At 39.0% G+C, this 26,176-nt stretch overlaps 1 protein-coding gene across 3 annotated transcripts in view; it reads right to left on the reverse strand.

Moving 5' to 3' along the window:
• Positions 1 to 1,362: 1,362 nt before the first annotated feature.
• EFCAB2 (EF-hand calcium binding domain 2) overlaps positions 1,363 to 26,176 on the reverse strand; it is a 120,392-nt gene continuing 95,578 nt past the window's right edge. For 2 of the 3 annotated variants that reach the window (XM_007167172.2, XM_007167170.3), the window contains exons 3-7: positions 22,150 to 22,222; positions 6,495 to 6,574; positions 5,621 to 5,663; positions 5,445 to 5,511; positions 1,363 to 1,513 (exon numbers count right to left, since the gene is read on the reverse strand). In XM_007167172.2, the coding sequence (XP_007167234.2) occupies positions 1,398 to 1,513; positions 5,445 to 5,511; positions 5,621 to 5,663; positions 6,495 to 6,574; positions 22,150 to 22,222 (379 nt within the window). In that variant the 3' untranslated portion in view covers positions 1,363 to 1,397. The remainder of the gene's footprint in view (positions 1,514 to 5,444; positions 5,512 to 5,620; positions 5,664 to 6,494; positions 6,575 to 22,149; positions 22,223 to 26,176) is intronic. The other variant, XM_007167171.2, reaches the window with a different exon arrangement.

Raw genomic sequence — 26,176 nt, forward strand, 5'->3', positions numbered from 1 at the left:
CAGGACAATATTCTCATGACAGGTATTCTGAATAGGTTAAGAGTTCTAAAGACCACAAGAGAATTGCCACTTCCTTACATTACAAATTTCCAATCAGTCTTCTTTTCTCAAGGTTCAATTATCTCAACTCCTTTAGCTATTCCATAAATGGTAGGTAACATGCTAGATCAGCAAATTTAAATTTTTATGCTAAGTTACCATCATCTCAAATGAGATTTGTAATTGGCACTCATAAGAAATTAATTATTAATATCTGTTTCAATGACTTTCCTTCCACATTCTGATTGCTGAAGTGTTTGCTGTTTTAAAAAGAAGCTGTCAGGGCTTCCCTGGTGGCGCAGTGGTTGAGAGTTTGCCTGCCGATGCATGGGACACGGGTTCGAGCCCTGGTCTGGGAGGATCCCACACGCCGCGGAGCAACTGGGCCCGTGAGCCACAATTGCTGAGCCTGCGCGTCTGGAGCCCGTGCTCCGCAACAAGAGAGGCCGCGATAATGAGGGGCCCCCGCACCACGATGAAGAGTGGCCCCCACTCGCCGCAAACAGAGAAAGCCCTCGCACAGAAACGAAGACCCAACACAGCCATAAATAAATAAATAAATAAATAAATAAAAATAAAAAGAGCAGCTCTCTCTTTAAAAAAAAAAAAAAAAGAAGCTGTCATCACATTACTACTCATTTTCAATTTATGGTCATTCTGCCCCAACCCAAGATCTTTTTTTTTTTTTTTTTTTTTACTTTTTGTTTGTTTGTTTGTTTATTTGTTTATTTATGGCTGTGTTGGGTCTTCGTTTCTGTGCGAGGGCTTTCTCTAGTTGCGGCAAGCGGGGGCCACTCTTCATCGCGGTGCGCGGGCCTCTCATTATCGCGGCCTCTCTTGTTGCGGAGCACAGGCTCCAGACGTGCAGGCTCAGTAGTTGTGGCTCACGGGCCTAGCCGCTCCGTGGCATGTGGGATCTTCCCAGACCAGGGCTCGAACCCGCGTCCCCTGCATTGGCAGGCAGATTCTCAACCACTGCGCCACCAGGGAAGCCCCCCCAAGATCTTTATATGCAAAACTTTGGGTCATTCTAATCATTCTTCATTTTGTCAGCTTAATTAATTTGAAAGTAACCTGGGTTTTATTGTAAAAAATTAGTAACAATCCATGGATAATGTTAAATATTTTAAGAATGGTTTAAAAATAATTAGCAGTTTGTCATTCCATCGGACTAGACATACTAAATAAATTTGTGTTTTAAACTGTTATGATCACCTTTAAAAAACAAAATATCTTGAAATAGTTGTCACAAGGCATTAATTAGCAATATGTAGGAATTATAAAATAAAATGTGAAATTAACAAGGACAAGCAATTCTTAAAATGATCTTTCAATTAGAAATGAAGTCTGTAGAGTGTTTAATTTTCATCTATCACCATCATTGTTATATAGTCCTTGAAATGAATTGAATTCGATTCTGGATCAACTGCAGCAGACAACATTTCTTCCATTTCCTCCTGAGAAAAAGGCTCACCTGGGAGGAACAAGAAGGGAAACATCATTTACAGTCCTCTGATTTTTTTTTCTTTCTCTTTCCACTAGCCCACTTAATTGCCCTGGAGCCCCACCATCCCCCACTGTGTCTCTAGTTACTCTCCCTGGGGCCATAAAGCCAGCACATCGTGACAGTCCAGAGGTTCAAAGAGCACGCTGTTGGACCCCTGGCAAATTCTGGAGTTATTTTACCTTGCAGGTATCGTATCTCAAGCAATCTACAGAATCAATCGTTTCAGCCAAAACAGCAGGAGGACATGAAAACATCATAAATAAGGTTGTTTATTTACTTAAATTAAAACCACTAAAATTGCCCAAGGATTAACCTGAAGTCATAGTTTTACAGGGAGTCTAATCATTATATTTAGTAAGGGTATGAAGAAACGATTAACTGGTTGCTATGCAGAAATGCTGAAGAAGAGATAACAGAGGTTTAAGCTATAACAATGTCTATGAATATTCTCTAACCAGGGTAGGTCAATTTAGTGATCCAGCTGCACCCAGGGACAGATGCGTTCATCAGCCATTTCAAAACAGTCCTCTTTGTTATAGTTTGGCCCAGTGCTGCTGTCAAATGAAACCACAAGTTGGATAGAAAATCTGTGGGCTTTAGTTGGATTCAGATAATAGCTGAAGGCCATCTTAGATATTGGTTTCACCAAGATGAAAAGCAAATTCAGGAAGAACATTGGAAACACTGTCATTTATTTAAGATAGAACTTTGTGCTGATATTAAACAAAAATACAGAAACATCCAAATCGCCACCTCACCCCTAAAGAGTCTTAATCCAAGCAGGTAAATTACTAAGGCCTGAGAATTACCTACCTTCTGAGTTTGTCACCTGCCACTACAAACAACGCTTTCTAAGGTGGAACTCAGTTAATAATACAGAAATTATTCAAGTGGGAATTTTTATGACAATGATGATAGTATTACCAAACAATGGGAACGTGCTTGAGTTCTTCTGAAATCATGTTTACGTCCTAAGGAAAGAAAGAATGCCTAAAATGCCTAAAAAGAAAATTTCTGAATCTTTCTTATAACCTGATTGTTAAATACTAAATCCACTGCCAATGAACTTTGCTGGGCATGTAAGTCCTTATGAGAATACTGACAATAAACATTTATCGAGAACTACCGTGTGCCAGGCACTGATCTCAGTGCTTCACAGATATTAACTAAGTTAATCTCCCAGCCACCTCATGAGAGGTAAGAACTATTATCCCCACTTTCAGCTGAGGACACCAGCACACACAGAAACCAGGCAGGCAGCCCCAGCCAGTGAGTGGTGGAACTGGATCTGCATGCCAGCAGTCCAACTCGAGGTCCAGGACCCACACTTGACTGCTTGGAACAAGGTTTTGCTCACAGTGAAATACGGAAGGTGGTCACTGCTTCCTCAGGCAAGGAAAGAGATACGTAGTATTTGATTAAGGATGGGAGGAAAATAGCTTAAGGATTAAAAGCACAAGCTTGGGAGCCAGACTGCCTGGGTTCAAATGCTCTACTGTCTCATTAGCTTTAAGATCCCAGGCAAGTCACTTAACCTCTCTGTGTCTCAGTTTTCCTGTCTGTAAAATGCAGATGATAATAATATTACCTATCTCATAGGCTTGTCATGAGAATTAAGTGTTATTATTTGAATAGCACTTAGAACATTGCCTGGCACATAGGTAGCAATATGTATTTGTTCAAGAAGTTTTTTTCAAGATCTTCCCTGCTGCTAAATGCTGTCTGACACAATACACATACCTGGACACATGCGGACTTCTATCTTGTAGGAACTTGATTCTATGTGATTTATTATGTTCACCATACAACATCCTGGGCATTTAGAATGCATATTCTCAAAGTGATTAATATTCTATGGACACTGTGAAAAGTTGCACTGTCTCTGTATCCACTGCAGTCTGTTTCTGATTCCTCTGTTTCAGTCAGTAGCACTACCGTAATACCCGTCGTCCAGGCCAAAGCCTTGTTACTTTTGACTCAGCTCTCATCTTAATCCCCGGCACTCTGTTACTCATCATGACCTGTGGATCCTTCTGTAGACAGTCCTATTGTATCAGTCCCTTCTTTCCATTCCCATTGCCACTGCCAGATACAGCCCTTCAAAATGCTGAACTAGCCTCCTAACTGGTCTCCCCAGCCTCTCCTCTTTCTCGCTCATCTCACAAACCTACCAGCACCAGATTAACCTTCCCACAATCTCTCTTGCATTGTGTGATTCACCTGCTCAGAACCCTACGATGCTTCTCCATTGCCTGCAGGATGAATGCTCCTGAGCCCCGGCCTCCGCAATCTAGTCCCGGTCAATCGACCTATATTCATTTCCTACCGTTTGCCAACAAGACCCTCTGGGCCCTGTCTTCTCACAGGCTCCCGAAATATCGTGCTCATTCCCACCTCCCAGTTTTTGTTCATACTTTTTATCAGTCTATGTCTCCCCCTCTTCAGCCCCTTCACCCACTCTACATTCACCTCCTCACTCATTCATTAATTCAACCAACATTTGCTGAGGCTTACTATGCGTGGGAGGTGCTACAATGCGGAAGATTTTACCCCTGCTCTCAATAACCCACCCAGGTAATTCTACCATCTTAGCAAACCTATTTTCTCTTTAAGTCTTCCCAGACCAAGCTTTCCAGGCTGGTCCAGCCCACATTGATCTTCTGATACTCACTTTTTTCTACTGTCTTATATTTTGAATTGTTTTATAAGTTGGTTTTATTTCCTCCAATAAATTTCCTTGAGAAAGGGAGCCGATTTTAGTATCATTACCTCTCGCTGTGCTTAGTATCCCTCACCTACACAGTGTCATACTAATGACATTGAACTGTTTTGGCTGTTTTGACGAAATCCATATTGCCTAATATAACCTAGGATTTACTTCCCTTAAAGTAATTCCTAGGCTGGTGCTTTGAAACATAACATTTCCATCAAAGTTAACCCCTAAGATAATTTTAACAAGGTCATGAGTTCTTGGATGGCAGTTATGACGATCATGCCACTCTTACTCTCACCCCCTGTATTCTCACCTAACGGTGGATCAAGTCAAAAATGGTCCAATCAATGGCACGTGGAGATGCAGTCTTAATCTTCCTGACTCAAAATTCCCTGCACTTCTGATTGTCTCAAGTGATTAGCAACTCTGAATCATTCAGGACTCATCTGTGAACTAGTGAACTGAACAGAGACAGAGCTCTAACTTTATATAGGAAGAGGGGAAGTGACCAATATGAGAATGGCTTCAAAAGAATGTCCATTAGGCTACTGACATTCAGGGGAAAACAGATTTACACATCAGCCTAAGCAGAGAGAATTCCTAAAGGAAATATGTTGGCATGTATAGGTGTGCATATATATGTATGTATGTGCGTGTGTGTGTGCATGCATGTGTGCACAGTTCAAGTGCAAAGCAAATATATATGGTACCATTAGCATAAAAAACTGAAAAATTTTATGTGAATTCATATTTACTTGAGGCTGTATGATCCCTAATTTCACCAACTGAAAAGTTTTTTAAAAAAGGAATTTTTATAGACTCCAATTCAAATCTTCTATCTAGTAACAAGCATTGATTTATAGTGATTGATAGTTCATTTTTTCCTGGTGGCATACCCTTTATTCTGGAAATACTCTAAGTGAACGGAATGACTTCAATTTATAGAAGTATCATTATACTTTACAAAAGCCTATAAGGCAATAATCCATCTCCACTTAACTTACTCTTTGTCCTCTTACCCCCTACAAATCAGACCAAAACCAAAATAATAAGAAGGGTAAATAACTCCTTTTAACTAGAATGATTGATTTTAAAGTATCTCCTACAATTTTTGCCTAATTGTTTTTAAATTATTAATCACTTAAATAAGTTACTGTTATAAGGTAAGTAATAAACCACTCTCACCTTCTTCAGTCATATACTTGATCAATTCTTCCTTAGAAAGAAACCCACGTTTAGCTGGATCTAACACCTAGGGGGAAAGAAAAGATAGATATTATATTTTTTGTTTGGTGAATAAATTCTACATGATGAATTTTTCATGTAAATATAAATATATATAAAATCTGGAATTTACACACCTCAAAAGCTCGAAGAAGGATATCTTCCGGAATTGGTCTATATCTAATTATGCAATAAAAGGAGTAAATGCCACAGTATTTAGCTCAGTCTCTACGTAACAAATGATCACATTAAAAAAAAAAAAAAAGCTGCTAACATACTAGGATATTTAATAATACTTCCCGCACTGAAATATTTTTGGATATCTAGATGATAAAGTTGAAAGTACTCCACACCCACAAGGAATACTTAGTTAAAAATCACTGGAATGTTTGATGTTATCTATTAGCTTTTTCATTATTGTGGAAAATAATCCGAACAAAACTTGTTCCCATTATTATCTACTCCCAGGTAGATGAAATTACATGCACTGAGACCCTGTGGGATGCGCTGGAGGCCAGGAGGCTGGAGCACAGGGAGCGAGGAGGAGAATATTTTCAGATGATGCTGGAGAGAAACAGGGACCAGAACGTGCAGGGCGCTACCATCCATGAAAGTGACTTTGGTTATTTTTGTTTATTTGGGAACAAAATTTCTACAGTAAACCAACTATGGTAAGCTAATGCTACACTTTCTCCAGAAAAATAATTAGGGTTAATTCTTATTTATCATTGATAATTCAAAACAGAAGATAATAAGAATGTTGTTGATTTATGCTTTTTGCAGCTTATTTGCCCTTTAATTACACTTTGCTTATTAGATTAATACTGAAGTGGCTGATACTTCGGAGCACATACCAACCAGCAGTTCAGAAGTATAGAGAAAAATTAGAAGGAAGCTATCCTATGATAAATATTGGTTGAGTATAACATATAAAGTGAAAAAGCCAAGTGTTTTGAAATTAGTGCAAGTCCAATCATTACCTTACCTTGACAATTGCACTTATTTTCTTACCTTCTTTCCAGTAGTACTTCAGTCATCACTGGAAGAAATTTTTCAAATCGAATGTATCCAGTGGGTTCTTCTTCCTCCACCTAAACATTCAATAAAAAATAGCCACTTATTCATTCAACAAATGTATTGAACAACTACTTTTTTCCAAGCACTGTGCCAAGTGCTGGGAATTTGATAATGAGCATCCTTGGGCATGGTCCCCACTGACAGCATTTATATGCTGGGAGTAGAGACATATATCCATCAACAAACAACAAAGCTGAGTGTCTAATTATAAGTTTATGTTAAGTACAATGAAGTAAAGGAGCAGAGAATAAAGAAAACTTTTCTGGGCCAAATCATCAGGAAAGGCATTCATGAAGAAATCACAATTGAGGTGACTTATAAAGGAGGGTAGAAGATAATCAGACAAAGACAGCAGGGAAGACACTCTCAGGTAGATGAGATTACAAGACCCTATGGGATGCGCTGGAGGCCAGGAAGCTGGAGCACAGGGAGCAAGGAGGAGAATATTTTCAGATGAGGCTGGAGAGAGAAACAGGGACCAGAACGTGCAGGGCGCTACCATCCTTGAAAGTGACTTTGGTTATTAACCTAAGACACTGTTACCCTAAATCACTGAAGGTCTCATAGATGTGTGTCTGAAAGATCACACTGGTTGTAGGTGAGGCAGCTTCTGCTGTAGTCTAAGCAGATATGACAAGGGCTTGGATTAGAGTGGTGGCCATGGAGAGAGAAGTGGGTGCTTTCAAGAAATATTTAAGAAGTAAAACCAGGGCTTCCCTGGTGGCGCAGTGGTTGAGAATCTGCCTGCCAATGCAGGGGACACGGGTTCGAGCCCTGGTCTGGGAAGATCCCACATGCCGCAGAGCAACTAGGCCCGTGAGCCACAACTACTGAGCCTGCGTGTCTGGAGCCTGTGCTCTGCAACAAGAGAGGCCGCAATAGTGAGAGGCCTGCGCACCGCGATGAAGAGTGGCCCCCACTTGCCGCAACTAGAGAAAAGCCCTCGCACAGAAACGAAGACCCAACACAGCCAAAAATAAAAATAAAAATAAAAATAAAAAATAAAAAATAAAAAAAAAGAAGTAAAACCAATAAAACCTGGCGCAGCATCTATTAAGTGCAAGGATAAGAAAAAAAGAGGAGTCACGGACAACTCCCAGGATTCTGACTTGCACAAATGGGATGGAGTAATGTTTTTCCCCGAGATAAGGAACACTGGGTAAGAGACCAGGTTAGGGGACCAATCTCAATCTCAAGGACTAAAATATCTATCGAATCACTGTAATATTTATTAAATAGCCAGACGGCCTGTGGAACATTGTTATATCACCACTAATTAAGAGAAGACAACACCTAAGAAAGAATTTTTGGTACCCAGCACCATTAGATGAGAATGAGGAAGACTCATGCCCACAAGGTTCAACTTGGATGGTGTGGCTGACAATACGCTATTGACTTTAACTTTCATGTCACGCTATCTATGAGGGGCTGTAAATTTTCCACTCCCTTTCAAAAATTCTATTAAAAGGCTCACACATCCCAGTTCAACAGTGGAGATTTTTAAAGATTTATTCTTTGAGCAAAAGATAAGAAATCTATAGGTGCTGCTAAGTGGAACACACTGCCATCAAATGACAACTATTTTTGAATGTTTATACTAGATTCTTACCTAGTATGAGCGAAGCCCTTGGACTCCACTATCAGCAAAAAATGTCATCCATCTAATGACAGAATGACATGTTTCAGAACTTCTGAGCCCACCAATACGCGAACAATTATTTTCAGCTGCCTCTAGATCCAAGGCAAGCTTTTTGCAAATTAAGGTTCATATGGCTCCGATGTGCTTGAGCAGCACTCTGTAACTCCCAACCCCACAAGCCTCTTAAAAATAAAATGTCCATCTCATGAGACTGCCTCCGGAGGGATAATTTTTAAATTACAATGTTGAGTTTCTATTCTGATTAATCCAGAAATCTGTTCCAGAAGCTAGAGCAATGGTTTGTTTCCCTTTCCCTACCCCCAACAAACCACTGCAGAGCAAACAGTCTTGACCTTGAAAGATCAAAGCTCCTCTTTAATTTCTGAGCATCCTCATTAATCTACAAACTGTTTTTAGTTTTTCTAAAGGGAGTTCAACTCTACAGCACTCTCTCCATCACATGAGAATTCACAAACACATACTATGTCCCTCATAATGCTTCCCCCCCATCGCCATGCTCCTGCACAACTTCCACAAGCCCTTGGTGCTCTGAACATGGGTGAAAATGTTGCAGGTCATTCTGGCCTGATAGATCTGTGTAGACCCAAAACTCCACAAAAATAATAAGTTAAAGCAAATCTCCACTAAATCAGGATAGCAGATGAGGCATACATTTTCCTTAGCTTTTTTTTTTTTTTTTTTTTTAAAGAGGGATAATGAACAAACAGGGGACTGGGGGTTAAAAAAAGTAAGAAGAAAAAATGTGTAAGTCCATCTTCAACTTGGGCAGATTGTGAAAATCTTTCTATGAGTCAACACTGTCCTCTAGAGGCCACATCTAATCTGTTCTTTTGTACTAAAAGACGTACAAGCAACGGCATAAAAACAATACAATTATATGATATTTCTAAACACAGCATTAATGAACTGTATAATATATACTATATACTACTTTATATTATAAAAAGTTTTTTATTCTTTAAATAAATTTATTTTTGAATAGTTTTAGATTTACAGAAAACTTGCAAAGATAGTAGAGAGTTCCCCATATACCACCCCACCCCGCCCCAGTTTCCTCTATTGTTTACCCTTTCCTTACTATGGGACAACTATACTTGGTTCATTGTCACAACTAATGAACCAATACTGACACATTATTACTTACTAAACTTTATGCTTTATTTGGATTCCATTGGTTTTCTAAAAGGCATTTTAGGGAATTCCCTGGTGGTCCAGTGCTTAGGACTCTGTGCTCTCACTGCCGAGGGTCTGGGTCCAATCCCTGGTCAGGGAACTAAGATCTTACAAGCTGTGCAGCATGGCCAAAAAGTAAAAATAAAATAAATAAGTTAAGTTTAAAAAAATAAAAGGCATTTAAAAAAATCTGGTACATTCCTCTACCATAAAAGAGAAACAAGAAGAGTAGGGTAGAATACCACTCTTGGCAATCTGGAAATGAGTGGGTAGAGGGAGGATAAGAGGTGGTTCTATTATTTCTGGTGCAGGACAAACTAGTTAACTTTACGAGGCCATGAGTAAGACAGGACAAAAACACTACTTTCTAGAAATGTTATGCAATGATGGCTCAATGATTATTTAAATCCACATATTAAAATGCCTTTAAGATTTAATAGAAATATATCAAATATTGAACCATTCTTTATAGTATATTATATATATACATATATAGATAGGTAGAGTTATGGGTTGAGTTGTATCTTCCCAAAATTCATATGTTGGAGTCCTAACCCCTAGTACCTCGGAATGTGACTTATTTGGAGAGAGGGTACTCACTGAGGTAATCAAGTTAAAATGAGGTCATTAGGGTGGGCCCTAATCAAATATGACTGACGTTGTTATAAAAAGGATAAATTTGGACACAGAGACAAGCACACAGGGAGAACGTCATGTGAACATGAAGACAAGCCATCTACAAGCCAAGGAGAAAGGCCTGGAACAGATCCTTCTCTCATAGCCAACAGAAGGAACCAACCTTGCCAACAACTTAATTCTGTACTTCTAACCTCCAGAACTGTGAGACAATAAACTTCTGTTGTTTAAGCCACTGTTTGTGGTACTTTGTTACAGCAGCTCTAGCAAACTTTACACACACACACACAAACACACACACACGCACATTGTTGTGAAGCTTACATGAGATAAGACATAAAGGTTCTTTGTGAACCTTGAATTACTATGATTATCATTATTTCAATCAATAGTGTACACACTTCTGATTCTATATCATGCAATGATACCTCCTCCGAAAAGAGTCAATCTCTGGTGCTGAAATTTTAGACACATCCTCCTTGACCCACCATATGGACCTAACTTTTTACAGAAGTTTGATCTTGCCTCCTATCTGTAAAATGTCACATGGAACGTGACATGAATGCATTAAACTGCTAGGCTAATATCTTGTCCCTCGAGCCCTGGATCCCTGCCTAGACGACAGGGTATGTGGATTAGCAGCAGTGATGTCTCCACCTTTGCTGTTCCCCTACATGCTTCCTGGACTGATAGGAGAGGGAGAGTAATAGACAGCCACCAAACACCTCCCTCCTCTTCAAAAGACAAAAACAAACAAAACAAATATATCTTGTTACTACAAACATGAATGAGGCAAAGTAAGTTATAATCTAGTCTGTTTCATCTAAGAGAAAGGCTTATGAGCTTGAAAGGAGGTAATAATTTAGAAAGTAACCTCAGTAGCATTTATGAATGCAAAGGAAATAAAACCTCTTTGCAGGAAGATCCTCAGCTTAGCCTTCAAGTACCATTTATAGTGAATTCATCTTAATAGCCTGCCAGCAGGCGTCCGCCCTGATACACCTGGCTTCTCCTCCTCCAAAGAACTATGGTGGTAGAGGCGACCTGAAGACACTGCCTCCTTGCCACACAAAGGGGCCACCTCCACAAGGCTAGCACAGTGCCTTCAGACAGTCCATAGTCTCTTTGCATCCTTGTGCCCAATACAGAGAAGTCTCAATAAATATGTAAATACTGTGGGATATTTTTTAAAAAGCAACATTTATCTAAGTTTCAAAGCATGAAGCAAATACTGTTTCTCACTCTACTTTGTTAAAAGTCAATTTTCTTAATCTGTTTTGCTTCCGAGGAAATTTGGGCACAGGGAAGTTAAGTGCCTATCTTGGTCCTCAAAGTCGGTCAGGTGTTCTGATGGGATCATAGCCCAGGGTTCTTTCTCCCATTCCCATAGTGAAATCATCAGGCCATCTCTTTTCTCATTAAAGCATTATTTATTTTAATGCTGAACTCACTGATAGGTATAATAAAACACAGTGAAAATTCATTTCTCCCCAGTGACATACAATCAGTCAATAAACTGAACTATTTCATGCTTCAAGAAAGCAAGATAATACCAGTAGTTAAGATGGTTTATAAAGCACCTACATTTCATATAGCTCCAGGTCACCAAATAAGATACACATATGATTTTTTAAAACTACTTATAGTAAAAAATATAAAAACAGGGAGATAAGGAGATACTTCAAGTTCGACTTGAATACCACATATACAAATTTGGACATAAATCATGTTTCAAAACCAAAACACAAATACAATTTAGAAAATATTTCTCTACTTTGGATAGAATAAAATAATAACAAAAATTCATTGGCATTTGCCAGTTATATTATCTTTACAAATAAAAAATCTTAAAGCTACCTACTTTAGAAAAATTATTTACTCCAAACATTCCAGAGACCGTTGTGTAAACACTGGGATATGTACTTCTTTTGGGTTATAAGTCTCTTTCTTAGTACTGGAAGTATCAAAAAAGACTGAATCATCTTTTGGCTGGGCTATCAGAGAGTCTAAGAATCAACAGGTGGCTAAACCATGTAATCAGTAAGGTCCCTTCCAACTCTAAGTTTCTATAATTTGAAGCGATGGGGGGAGTTCAGTGGCTGTCAAGCCATTAATTTCCCCATTTTATCCTCAGGTCAGGGTTGGGGTGGGGAGGGTAAGAGGCTCCAGCTACACTAACTGTTTCACACCCTTCAGTTTCATTTTCTCTCCACGGAGGCACTGAGTGTCCCTCCCTACTCCTAGTAGAGCCCTCTCCTATTTGACAGAGGCAGTAAGTATTGAAGCAATTACCACTAAGGTAATCCCCTACCCATTTATATCAAAAGCAATTGTTTAAAATTGTGTTGCAATAAGACTGGAGGAAAAGCTCTATCCTGGGTTGAGATTTGGTTAAGATTTGGTTAGCACAATAAATATGCAAATACCATATAAACTTTATTAGGTCCATAGATATATTTAAAATCACATTTATAACAACATGTTAATTTAAAAATATCACTGTGTTTATATTTTATGAAGCAATTTTACTCAAACTCTGTATGTATCTTCAACAACAGACTTTCTGGGTTTTTTAAATATTTATTTATTTAATTAATTAATTTATTTGACTGTGCCAGGTCTTCGTTGCGGCATGCGGGATCTTTAGTTGTGGTACACGAACACTTAGTTGCGACATGTGGATCTAGTTCCTTGACCAGGGATCGAACCCGGGCCCCCTGCATTGGGAACATGGAGTCTTAGCCACTGGACCACAGGGAAGACTTTCTGTTTCTAAGAGTTTGACTACTTTAGATACCTCATGTAAGTGGAATCATGAAGTATTTGTCTTTTTTGTGACTAGCATTTTCACAAATCATAATATCTCCAAGTTTCATTCATGTTACTGTACATCACAGGATTTCCTTCTTAAAATGTTACTTTTTAAAAATTAGATAATAGTATGGAAGAATCATCTTGATGTAATATTGAGTAAAAAAGGTAAAATATTCTGGTTGTGTTTGAGTGATGGATACAAGAGAGATCACTCCCCTACTTTTTTCTTGTCCAATTTTAATCAGCATGTATTTTTTTAAATAATGAAATTTTTGTAATAACATGGAAAATCGTTGTGATATAATTAGGGAAAAAAGCAAGGTTCAAAATTGTATATACTGAACTGTACTATAAGATTACTGTCATGTTAAAACCATGTACAGGAAAATAATATGGGAGGAAGCACACTGAAATACTAACAAGGATTATATTAAGGTGATGGATTGGGGGTGTGGCCAAGATGGCAGAGTAGGAAGACCCTAAGCTCACACCTTCCCACAGGCACACCAAAATTACAACTACTTACAAAGCAGCTCCCTGTGAGAATTATTTGAAGACTATCAGGAAAGACTTTTCACAACTAAAGATATAAAGAAGTAACCATAACAAGACAGGTAGGAGGGCTGGAGACACTGTATTGCCAGAACCCATACCCCTAGGTAGGTAGCCCACAAACAGGAGGATACTCACAATTGCAGAGGTTCCCCCCGAGGAGCAAAAGGTTCAAGCCCCATGTTGGGCTCCCTAGCTCAGGGGTCCTGCACCCCTGAAGATGAGCCCCCAGAATGTCTGACTTTGTGTATAAGAGAGCTGGAGGGCTTTAGGAAACAGAGACTCCACTCTTAAAGGGCACACATAAAATCTCACACACTCCGAATCCTAGCACAGAGGCAGTAGTTTGAAAGAAGCCTGGGTCAGACCCACCTGCTAATCTTGGAGAGCCTCTCAAAGAGGCAGGAAGCAGCTGGACCTCCAAGGGATGAAGACACTGGCAGCAGCCATTTCTGGGAGCTTCTTCTACCACAATGACACCAGCACCGGCAAGTGCCATTTGGAATCCTCCCTCTAGCATATTCGTGCTGGGGGCTTATCCACCCACCAGTGAGCTGGCAGCAGCCCCTCCCTAACGTCCCTCCCCAGGCCATACAGACAGCCTCAGATGGATCAAGCCCTGCCCTCCAGTGGGCCGGCAGCGGTTGCCTTCCCTCACCAGGCTGCTCAGCCAACCACACAGGAAGCCTACCCCACCCTCCAGCAGCACCACAGCCACTGCAGGAGGCAGGGCTTTGCAGCCAACTAGGCTGGGGACCAGTCCCACTTACCAGCATGCCCACAGTAGTCAGCCCTGCCACAGTAAAAGGGCACACACAGCCCACATAGGGGGGCATATAGCTCTGGTGACCAGAGGGGAGTGTGCTGCTGGGCCCCATGGGACTCTCCTACATAAGGCCACTACTCCAAGATTGGGAAACAAAACTGGCCTACCTAATACATAGAAATAAACAAAGAGAATTAGGCAAAATGAAGAGACTGTAACAAGAGACAAAGAAGGACATTATATAATGATAAAAGGATCAACCCAACAAGAAGATATAACAACTGTAAATATATATTCACCAAACGCAGGAGCACCTAAGTATATAAAGCAAATATTAACAGACATAAAAAGAGAAATCAACAGTAATACAATAGTAGGGGACATTAACACCCTACTTTCAACAATGGACAGATCATCTAGACAGAAAATCAATAAGGAAATACAGACCTTAAATAACACATAAGACCAAATGGACTTAATTGATATTTATAGAGCTTTCCACCCAAAAGCAGCAGAATACATTCTTTTCAAGGGCACATGGAACATTCTCCAGGATAGATCACATGCTAGGCCACAAAACAAGCCTTGGTAAATTTACGAAAATTGAAATCATATCAAGCATCTTTTCCAACCACAATGCTATGAGGCTAGAAATCAATTACAAGAAAAAAATCTGCAAAAAAACACAAACATATGGAGGCTAAACAATATGCTACTAAACAACCAGTGGATCACTGAAGAAATCAAAGAGGAAACAAAAAAACACCTAGAGAAAAATGAAAGTGAAGATGATCCAAAACCTATGGGCTCAGCAAAAGCAGTTCTAAGAGGTAAGTTTATACTGATACAAGGTTACCTTAGGAAACAAGAAAAATCTCAAATAAACAACCTAACCTTACACCTAAAGCAACTAGAGAAAGAAGAACAAACAAAACCCCAAGTTAGTAGAAGGAAAGAAATCATAAAGACCAGAGCAGAAATAAATGAAATAGACTAAAAAAAAAAAAAAAAAAAAAATCAATGAAACTAAAAGCTGGTTCTTTGAAAAGATAAACAAAATTGATAAACCTTTAGCCAGACTCATCAAGAAGAAACGAGAGGGCCCAAATAAATAAAATCAGAAATGAAAGAGAAGTTACAACTGCACACAGAAATACAAATGATCATGAGAGATTACAATTTTACACCAATAAAATAAACAATCTAGAAAAAATGGATAAATACCTAGAAACATACAATCTCCCAATACTGAATCAGGAAGAAATAGAAAATATGAACAGACCAATTACCAGTAATGAAATCGAATCAGTAATTTAAAAACTCCCAACAAACAAAAGTCCAGGATCAGAAGGTTCATGGGTGAATTCTACAAAACATTTAAAGAGGAGTTAACATTTATCCTTCTCAAACTATTCCAAAAAAATTGAATAGAAAGGAACATTCCATGAGGACAGAATCACCCTAATACCATAACCAGACAAAGACACCACAAAAAGAGAAAATTACAGGCCAGTATCACTAATGAACATAGACGCAAAAATTCTCAACAGAATGTCAGCAAACCAAATTAACAATACATTAAAAGGATCATACACCATGATCAAGTGGGATTTATTCCAGGGATGCAAGGATGGTTCAATATTTGCAAATCAATCAATTTGCAATTTGATACACCACATTTAAAAACTGAAGAATAAAAATCATATCATCATCTCAATAGATGCAGAAAAAGCTTTTGACAAAATTCAACATCCATTTATGATACAAACTTTCAATAAAATGGGTATAGAGGGAATATACCTCAACATAAGAAAGGCCATATATGACAAACCCACAGCCAACATCATACTCAATGGTAAAAAGCTGAAAGTATTTCTTCTAAGATCAGGAACAAGACAAGAATGCCTACCCCTGCCACTTTTATTCAACATAATATTGGAAGTCCTAACCACAGCAATCGGACCAGTGTACACAATATCACACTGTGCACAATACCACACAATATGTGTACAAATAAAATACTGTCTTGATTACTGCAGCTTCATGTAAATCTTGCAATGAGGTAGTGTAGTAAGTCCAACTTTGCCCTTTCTTGTCAAAATTATTTCGGTTGTTCTAGGTCTTTCACTTTTCCATTCAAATTTTAGAATCAGCTTGTAAATTTCTTCAAAAAAGCTTGCTGTGATTTGGCTGGAAATGTACTGAATCTATAAATCAATCTGAGAAGAACTGCCGTCTTAAAAATATTGAGCTTTCTAATTCACAAACAGGTATATCTATGCATTTATTTAGATCTTAATTTCCCTCTACAATGTTTGTTGTTTTCAGTGTATAAGTCTTGCCTTTGTTAAATTTCATTATTTCACTTTTTATGCTATTGTAAATGGAACTGCTTGCTTAACTTCATTTTTCTAATTGTTAATGTCTAGTTTATAGAAATATAATTAATTTTTTATGTTGACTTTGTAGCCTGTGACCTGGCTAAATTCATATATTAGTTCTAATGGCTTTTAGTAAATTTCCTAGGATCTTCTAGATGAACAACCGTGTTGTTTGAAATAAAGACAGTTTTACTTCTTATTTTGCAAACTGTGTATTTTTTATTGTTTCTTGCCTTGTTGCACTGGCTAAGACTTCAAGTACTATGATGAATAGGGGTGATGAACACAGACATTCCTGATTTTAGGTAAAAAGCATTGAGCTTCCACCACAGAGTAAGATGTTAGCCTTAGGTTTTTTTGCAGATGCCCTCAGCCAGGTTGAGAAGTTTCCTTTTATTCTTAGTTTGCTGGATATTTTTATCTTCAATGGGTGTTGAATTTTTTCAGTGTTTTTTCTGTATTTATTGAAATGATCATACGGTTTATCTACTTTGTCCTGTTAATGTAAATTACATTGATTGATGTTAAGCCAACCTTAAATTTCTAGGATAAACCCCACCTGCTCAAGATGTATTATCCTTTTTAACATATTGTTGAAATTGACTTGGTAAAATTTTATTAAGGATTTTTTTGCATCTATGTTAATAAGGTCTATAGTTTTCTTTTCTTGTAATGATTGTCTGGTTTTGGTATCAGAGTAATACTAGCCTCAGAAAATGAGTTGGAAAAGTGTTCTTTCCTATAATATTTTCAGAAAGATTTTTGTATAGAATTGGTACTACTTCCATAAATGTTTGAGAGAATTCACCAGTGAAGTCATCTGAATCTCTAGCTTTCTTTGTGGGAAATTTTTAATTATAAATTTAATTTTGGTAATTGATATGAGACTATTCAAATTCTCCAGTTTTTCTTGGGTCAGTTTTGGTAATTTTTGTCTGTCAGGGAATTGGTCCAGTTATCTAAGTTGCCAGATTTATTGGCATAAAGTTTTTCATAATGTTTCCTTATTATCCTCTTAAAATGTTTGAAGGATAATGATAACCCCTCCTTTATCTTTTTTTTTTTTTTTACACAGAAGTTACTCTTTAACTTTTGCTTCAGGAAGTAGGGATCAGTGACTACAGATCTCATACTATTAAGAATTGGTAGAAGGGAAATTTCATAATTAAATTGAAAGATTAGTTTTTAATTTTTATTGAAGTATAGTTGATTTACAATGTTGTGTTAGTTTCAGGTATATAGAAAAGATATATATATATATATATATATATATATACTTTTTCAGATTCTTCTCCATTATAGGTTATTACAAGATATTGAGTATAGCTCCCTGTGCTTTCCTTTAATCTTGACATTGGTAATTTGTATCTTGATGTCCTTAGCTATAAGTTTATCAGTTGTATTTGAAAAGACCAGTATTTTGCTTTCAGTGATTTTCTCTGTTCATCTTGTATTTCACTGATTTCTGCACTTTATAATTTTCTTCCTTCTATTTATACTGGGTTTACGTTGCTCTTCTTTTTCTGGTTTCTTAAGATGAGAATTTAGATAATTACTTTTAGATCTTTTTGTCTTTTCTAATATAAACACTTAAAGTGGTAAACTGTCCCCTAAGTGCTGCTTTACCTGCATGACACAAAGTTTGACACACTGTATCTTCATTATTGTTCAGGGAAAAATATTTTCTAATTCCCCTTGTGATTTCTTCTTTGATTCGTGAGTTATTTAGAAGTATGCTGCTTAGGGACTTCCCTGGTGGTCCAGTGGTTAAGACTTCACCTTCCAATGCCGGGGATGCGGGTTCGATCCCTGGTCGGGGAGCTAGGATCCCACATGTCTCAGGGCCAAAGGACCAAAACATAAAACAGAAGCAATACTGTAGCACAGTATTGCTTTAAAAGTGGTCCACATTAAAAAAATCTTAAAAAAAAAAAAGTATGTTGCTTAATTCCAAGTATTTGAGGATTTCCTAGTGATATTATTCTCAGTTGATCTCTACTTAATTCTTTTTTTTTTTTTTGGTATCAGAAAACATATCCTGTATGATTTTAATTTTTAAAAATCTGTTATGACTTGTTTTATGGCCCAGTACTTAATCTTAATGAACATCCCATGTACACTTGGAAAGAACATGTGTTTTGTGGTTGTTGGGGGTAGTGTTCTATAAATATCAATTAGGTCAGAATGGTTGATGGTGTTGTTTGTATCTTCTATATCTTTGCTGATATTTTATGTAGCTGTTCTATCAATTACTTAGAGAGGGTTACTGAAATCTTCCTCTGTGACTGTGGAATTGTCTGTTTTTCCCTCTAATCTATCCATTTCTGCTTCCTGTATACTAAAGTTCTGTTATTAGGTACATAGACATTTATGATTTTTAAAACTTCCTGATGAATTGACCTTTTTTTAAAAATTATTAGCACCTTTAATTATTATTTATTTATTTATTTATTTATTTATGGCTGTGTTGGGTCTTCGTTTCTGTGCGAGGGCTTTCTCTAGTTGTGGCGAGCGGGGGCCACTCTTCATCGCGATGCGCGGGCCTCTCATTGTTGCGGCCTCTCTTGTTGCGGAGCACAGGCTCCAGACGTGCAAGCTCAGTAGTTGTGGCTCACGGGCCTAGTTGCTCTGCGGCATGTGGGATCTTCCCAGACCAGGGCTCGAACCCGTGTCCCCTGCATTAGCAGGCAGATTCTCAACCACTGAGCCACCAGGGAAGCCCGAATTGACCTTTTTTTAAAGTCACTGTGCAATGTAATAATCTCACCAACATTGGTATTATTTTCCAAACATCTTTTAGTTCTCCTTTGTAATTACTTTAAATTCTCCATAATACCACTTAGGTTTGAACTTTAAGGGATGTAGACCTCTAAATATCCTTTCCACTTGTACTAAAATGCCATTATCTCCTCCCAGCTCTTGCACACTGAAGATCCTAGATAGCTCTAAATTAATATTAAAGGAAGAATTGTTTAGTAACCTGTATGTTGGCAAAATTTTTATTAACCTTTCTCACAGTTGCTGGGTTTTGGGATATTCCACACAGGCAGAGATTATTTGGGGCAAGTGGCTAACTACAGAATATTAAGTGGAGGGATCAATGTTGAGTGATTTTTTAAATGATCTATTTCAAGAGATACATCAAATTTCAAGTTGATCTCCAGGAAGTGGAGGACTGAAAGTTAGTATGCATCGACACTAAAATTCAAGTAAATGACAACTAGAGAACGACACACAGATTTCAATTTTTTACAGAAGAATTTTAAAGCATAGTCATTATTTCATTTCAGAGCAAATGAGGCAGAAACAGTTTCAGTTCTGAAACTATGACAGAGCATTTAGCAATACGACACTTACCCCTAGATGTTTACTATTATGTAGCTTTGAGTTTCTAAATGTATTTGAATCATACAAATATCTACATGCTTTCTTCCTCTCAGTTATTTGGGAAACTTCAAAAAGGGTAGTCACACCCAAAGCTTTTTAAGCGTCTGGCTAGAATTTAATCTGAATAAACTGTGTTGTGACCAAGTACAGAAAAACATTTATGGGCTTAGACAGCTCAGTGATCCCTACTGGTCCATAACTGTTCTAAATATCTGTAATTTTCAAAAGTTGTGTCAATGTACCTAAGAAAACAGTAAAGACAAAATAAAACATCGGGACCTGAGCACCTACTGTGGTTAACGGCCCAAACCCATGGGGGCATTTTGGTAGAGAGCCACCTACAGAGCAAGCAAACCCAAATATGCACTGAGGGCCCACAAAGTAACAGCTGATTCCTCACAGTTATTAAATTTAATCCTCATAAAAACACTATGGTATTGATGCATTCCTTTTGCAGATGTGGAGCCACGCTTTGAAAGATTAAGTGGCTCATCAAAGGCGACATGGCCCTAAGTGGTAGCTATGGGATTTGAACCTAGATCTCTTGACACTAGATGTGGTATTTGCTCTACTTTGCCAGAGAAACCTATAGATCAGGAGTTGGCAAACTTTTTCTGTAAAGGGCCAGATCCTTTAAGCTTTGCAAACCATATGGTCTCTTAACTCCATTCTTGTAGTAAGTAAACAGCCATAGATAATATGTAAGTAAATGAATCTAGCTGTGTTCCAATAAAACTTTATTTACAAAAACAGGTGGTGGACTGGTCCAGGGGTTGTGGCCCAGGGGCTTTGGCCCAGGGGTTGTGGTTTGCTGATCCCTGCTACAGATTAAAACATACAAGCAAACCATAAAAGAATTAGGCTCTAAAGTTTCTCTTCTACTGACTTTGAGAGACATTTTCATTACTGCTCCCTTACTCTACTCAATTACACACAATAATTATGATTTCACTGTAAATTCATCTTCCAGTTCCTAGGTCTTCCACAGTGCCAACTTTCCTCTCCCTAACACAAATTCTAGCTTTGATGATAATCACTTTACGGGAGTGATCAAAACCTTTTTTTTAAAACAGTGAGGACCAATGAAGGAAAACAGATTTTTTTTCCCCCTCTGCTCAGTAATAATACCTTTACTGGATCCCAAAATGAAAAAACAATTTCCTGCTTTACTGAATACTTTTAAATGCTAATGAAAAATTGGTACTTCTTTTTAGTTATCAAAATGTTAACATGGAGCAACAGAGCCATCTTTCTAATCTTCCATGTGCTTTAGGATTCAAAACATGTCTTCTTATATATTATTTCATTTATCTTTGAAGCAAACTCTGAAGTAGGTGTCATTATGGAGAAACTGATATTCACAGAGGTTAAGCGACTCACCCAGAGTCACAACTCCTTCTCTTCTGTGTAACACTGAACAAGCAAGTACTGTGCTGGGTGCAAGGAAGAAGGAGATAAATAAAATTACACTTCCTTGCCTTTCTCCTTACCCTCTTTGTTGATCCCTGGCCTCCACCAAAACCCACATACCTAGATAAGCAATTCTGAAAAGATTCTTCTCCTGGTGGTTGCCCAGATAGTTTTTTTTCCCCTTCAGGCCTCTGCCTTGTTGAACTGAAAGCTGTACTTGAAATCACATTGGACACTTTTCTGGAAAACCAAACAGGGCATGAAGCTCTCTGGTCTTGGGCTGTTCATCACTGCTTTATGAGATAATTCCCTCCAGCAATTCATCTACACTATTACAAATAAGCATTTTCAAAATTCAATGTCAAGGTAGTTATTATTTTATTTACTACTGCTTCTGAAAGTTAGTTATAATTCCCCAAATATATTCTGTAGTCTCTACTGCTTCTATCCCCTTTGAACTGACGTTATTTACTATATTACTTCACCTGTCAATATTCCCTCTGCATATAGTCAGTCCCCTGTGTCTACCAGCCTTTCTTCAACTAATTATAAAGTGTGTAATATCTAAAGTGAGGTCCTTACTTGATCCATTGCATTACCTGGTCATAAACATTTCTTCAAGATCTGATATTAATTCTTGCAGATCCTGTTGATTTGCTAATTCATATAGCTGTCCTAATGTCTTCACTGAGCACATTTGGTAGTTTAGGGCATTTTTCACTTCAGGTAAGGATTTTTTTTTTTTTTAATTACAAGAACATGGAGTCGTGCAGACAGTCTGCTGAATGGAACTTTCTTAGCCCTACTTACCTCTGCAATCAGATCATGTAGCTCTCCTTCACTAGGGCAGCATCCTAATGACCTGATAATTGTTCCGATCTCTCTGGGGAAAAAAGCAGTCAATTGCTTTAGAATATAAACTCTGAAAAGACAAGTGCTATATTTCTCTAAATTATTTCAGAGCAGATGTAGCAGAGCAAACAAAGGCATACAATAAATATTGCCTCAAGAGGATGGAAGATACTTTCTGAGGAAAGGAAAAGGCAGACAAGTGAATCCAAGAGAGAAGAAAGAAGTGTTTGTGTTGACTGGCAAGTGCAAGCCCTGCCTGGGCCAAAATCAAAAAGTTCTAGAAAAGGAAAAGAAAGGAGGGAGAAATAAGAAAAAGAAAGGTCAGCCACTTACTAACTGGCTTTAAGTGTTTGTTAATTCTTTTGAGCCTCAGTTTCCACATCTGTAAAATGGGGATGATAATTTGTAATGTGGTGAAGTCTACATTAGTGGCAGAGAACCTAAAAGCATGAGCTTTAGTGGCAGACTGCTAGGGTTCAAACTCCAGCCCTGCAATTTGCTAGACTGGGCAGGTTAATCCCTGTGCACATAATCCTGCCTGGTAGGTAAAACCCAGTATCTCCCTTGAAATACTCACAACTAGACTGGGAGCAGTCTAAGGGCAAAGAGCCATCGTAACATACGCACAGCTTTCGGCAGAGCAGCCACCCAGTAAATATCAGCTACTCCCCACCCCGCCCCATGGTAATTTAATTCAATTCAACAAATGGCCTAAGGAAAGTAGAAATTATATTCAGTACTCCCTGGGTGCTGAGACAGAGGATTTATAATAGATTGTTAAATATTTCCACTTAAAATGATTAAAAAGTTGTGACATTTTGAATGTTAATTTCACAAATATTCACTTAACTAGAACATTTAGCTTCTTTACCATTCTGGCTAATATTGGTGGTGTTATATTTACTCTCTATTTTACTGAGAAAATATTTTAAATAAGAATTTTTAAGTTCTTCACTTAAGGAGGCTGCAGGATGAGTATCAACTTAAGAGAAAAACCTAAAGTCAGTAACTGTGGAAGACAGGATTCTCGACGTTCACTGATTGATCTGAAGGCCAGCTAAACATGTAAGGTCTTCACGCCAACTCTATTTCACACCTCCCTGAGCACCTTAGGCTCAACACCTCTGCACTGCTTTTCATGCCCACAGCCCTCATTGAGGCAGGATCTGAACATGATGCTACTACTAGACACTAAAAATATTTTATGAGATTATATTTTCTCTCAAGAAGCCCCTAAAGATGACCTATGAAACTGGCTAACACCAATGTAGTAACGTTCTTGTAACATCAGACGGGGCTATTGCATACATTAGAACAAACAGTTAATGAGGCAGGGACAAAAAATATAATTTGAGAAGTATTCACAGATTTATCCCCTCCGTAACCTTCTAGGCCTTCTGTTCTTCGAATCAGAGAACTGCTTCTACTCCAGACTCAGCAGGACAAGAATAAAGGCTTCCTTAACTCACAGAAACAAAGGGAGGGTAGGGAAGGGAGGAGGGAAAGGCCTGAACGCCCTTGCAGGTTAGAAATCTCAGGGAGGTGGGATGGGGAAAAAGAGAAATTTCAGGCCTGAGCTGCGCAGTACCGTAGCTACTACCTCCATCTGGCTATGGGGCTCTGGCAATGTGACTAATCCAGACTGAAATGGGCTCTAAGTAAAAAATATACACGGACTTCAAAAACTTAGTGTGAAAAAAATGTAAAATATCTCATTAATAATTTTAAATTGATTACATGTTGAAATCATAATATTTTAGACATATCAGTTAAATAAAACATATTGTTAAAATGCCCTTTCTTTTACTTCTTTAAAATATGGTTACTAGAAAATTTTAAATTATATGTGTAATACTCCTTTTGATGGTACTTTTCTAGGCAATAGCTGCCATCATGATTCACACTTTGCAAAGACAAGTACAGTACATAAAGAGAAAATCAGAATTACATTGTGCTGTGTCAGCAACATAATCAATCCCCTCCTTGTGCTGCTCTGAGAAACTTTCAACCTTATTTCTTTATTTATTGGCCGCACCTGGCAGCATGTGGGATTTTAGTTCCCCAACCAGGGGTTGAACCCATGCCCCCTGCAGTGGAAGCGTGGAGTCTTAAACACTGGACCACCAGGGAAGTCCCTCAACCACACTTAAATGAAGTCCTTTGTCGCTGACCCAGGTCTCATGTCTTCTGCCAACATCTATGAAACAGTAACAGACTAACTTACTAGCTTTCAAGGGGGATAAAAGCAAACCATAGACTTGACATGTATAAGGATGCACAGGGGAAAATCTGGGCTGGAAACACAGATCTGGTAACAAAGCCATGGGAGCAGAAGAGCTCCTCCAAGAAGAGTATCCCGGCTGGAAGAGATGACGAGCCAGGAAGAGCTCAGGGTACCTACACTGACACAATGGTCTAGTACCTGTGCTAGACACAGGGAAGAGGAGCCAGGGGTTAAGCAGAAATTCAGGACACGGTGTCATGGAAGCTAAGGAAAGAGATGGAAAGATTGAGTCATCTTTGGTGTCAAATGCTGCTGAGAGGTCGAGTAAGACAAGTTCTGAGAAATGTCCACTGGATTTAGTAAAGAAGGAAATCAGTTCTGATTTTTGATCAAGGATGTTTCACTTGAAAGTGGGGGAGAAATCAGATTGCACTGGGTTGAGGTAGATGGATCTATAAAGTGAAGGGGAAGAAGAGATGTCTGGAGGGGGACATGGCGTCAAGGAAGATTTTTTTTTTGTTAATTTAAGACCAGAAAGAGGTGACCATGTTTTAATACCAATGGGAATGAGCCAATGCAAAGTAGAAGGCTGAGGAGGGCACCGTCAACTGAGCAGGTGGGCTTCCAGAGGAGGTGGGAAGGGCTGGGCCAGGCGCTTAGTGCTGTGTCCACACAGCCATCCGATCTGAGATCCTGCCACCAGCAAGTTGCTACCTGTGAGAGGGTGGCAGGATCCTCCTTGCAGTCTTAGAAAATTTTACTCTATCCCTCTTTCTACTTCCCTTTGAAGAACCTATCACCATCTTCTGTTCTTCTGAGTGCATCTAGCTAGATTGTCACACTTTGCCTATGCAGACCACAGAAAACAAAGCTTAATGATGTCCTCTAAGCATCAAGAAACTTCTTTCTCTCTAGTCCTGAAACACAAAGGCCTGATGATCTAAGAGAAAAGGGCAAAGACCCTGCGGCTGATGAGTCCACAGTGGCCTAAAGAACAATACAAAACTCAAGAGCTCGCCTGTACACAAACAACAGGTCTGCTAGCTCACCCACGCTGCCTCCTGTGGAAAGCTAACCTCGTCCTCTGTGCTCCGGGGCTCTGGAAGCTGTGGTCGGGATCCCTTCGGCTGAACTTGGCACAGAGGAAGGTGATGCTACCCCCGCCTTCCGGCCTCGACATCTCAGCAGCACAGTGATTTTCCTTGTCCTTGTTTCTCCTAAAGACTGCATTAGCCTTGGGATCCCAGTACAATATGAGAGCGGAGGAGGAGGGGCCGACGAACTGCTAATGTTGAACTTTGCCTGGTCTTGGCACATGGGAAAATGGAATTTGATGAGATTTAGAAAAATACAGAAATGTGACACATCTTTTTCCTCTAGGCTCTCATGCACTTCATATCTGTAAGCCTAGCTTGTGGTTGGGAGCGGGATATGAAGGCCCGCCTCGCCTCTGTGTGGAAAGGCAAGGTCCGCTGCCAAGAGTGAATGGGGAGGCACGGGCTCTCATCTGCCACTCACCACCACGACCTGCCTCTCCAGGCACCCATTTTCCAGACGGCGAGCCCGGCCCTCGCTCTCACACTCTAAAGCCTGTGCTTCACCTGCTCTACTGCATATTCTCTGGGTGCCCCTCCAGAACCCCTCTCCATTCTTCTCCTGCTCCACTCCCTGAGGGCCTGACCTCCTACTGCACCGGCTCCCTTGGCCCCAGGCTTCCGGCTGCAGCTGTCCAACACAAGGCCGAGCATTGCAGGTTTCCGT

This window comes from Balaenoptera acutorostrata, chromosome 1, assembly GCF_949987535.1.
Source record: "Balaenoptera acutorostrata chromosome 1, mBalAcu1.1, whole genome shotgun sequence".
In the NCBI taxonomy this organism is placed as follows: Eukaryota; Metazoa; Chordata; class Mammalia; order Artiodactyla; family Balaenopteridae; genus Balaenoptera; species Balaenoptera acutorostrata.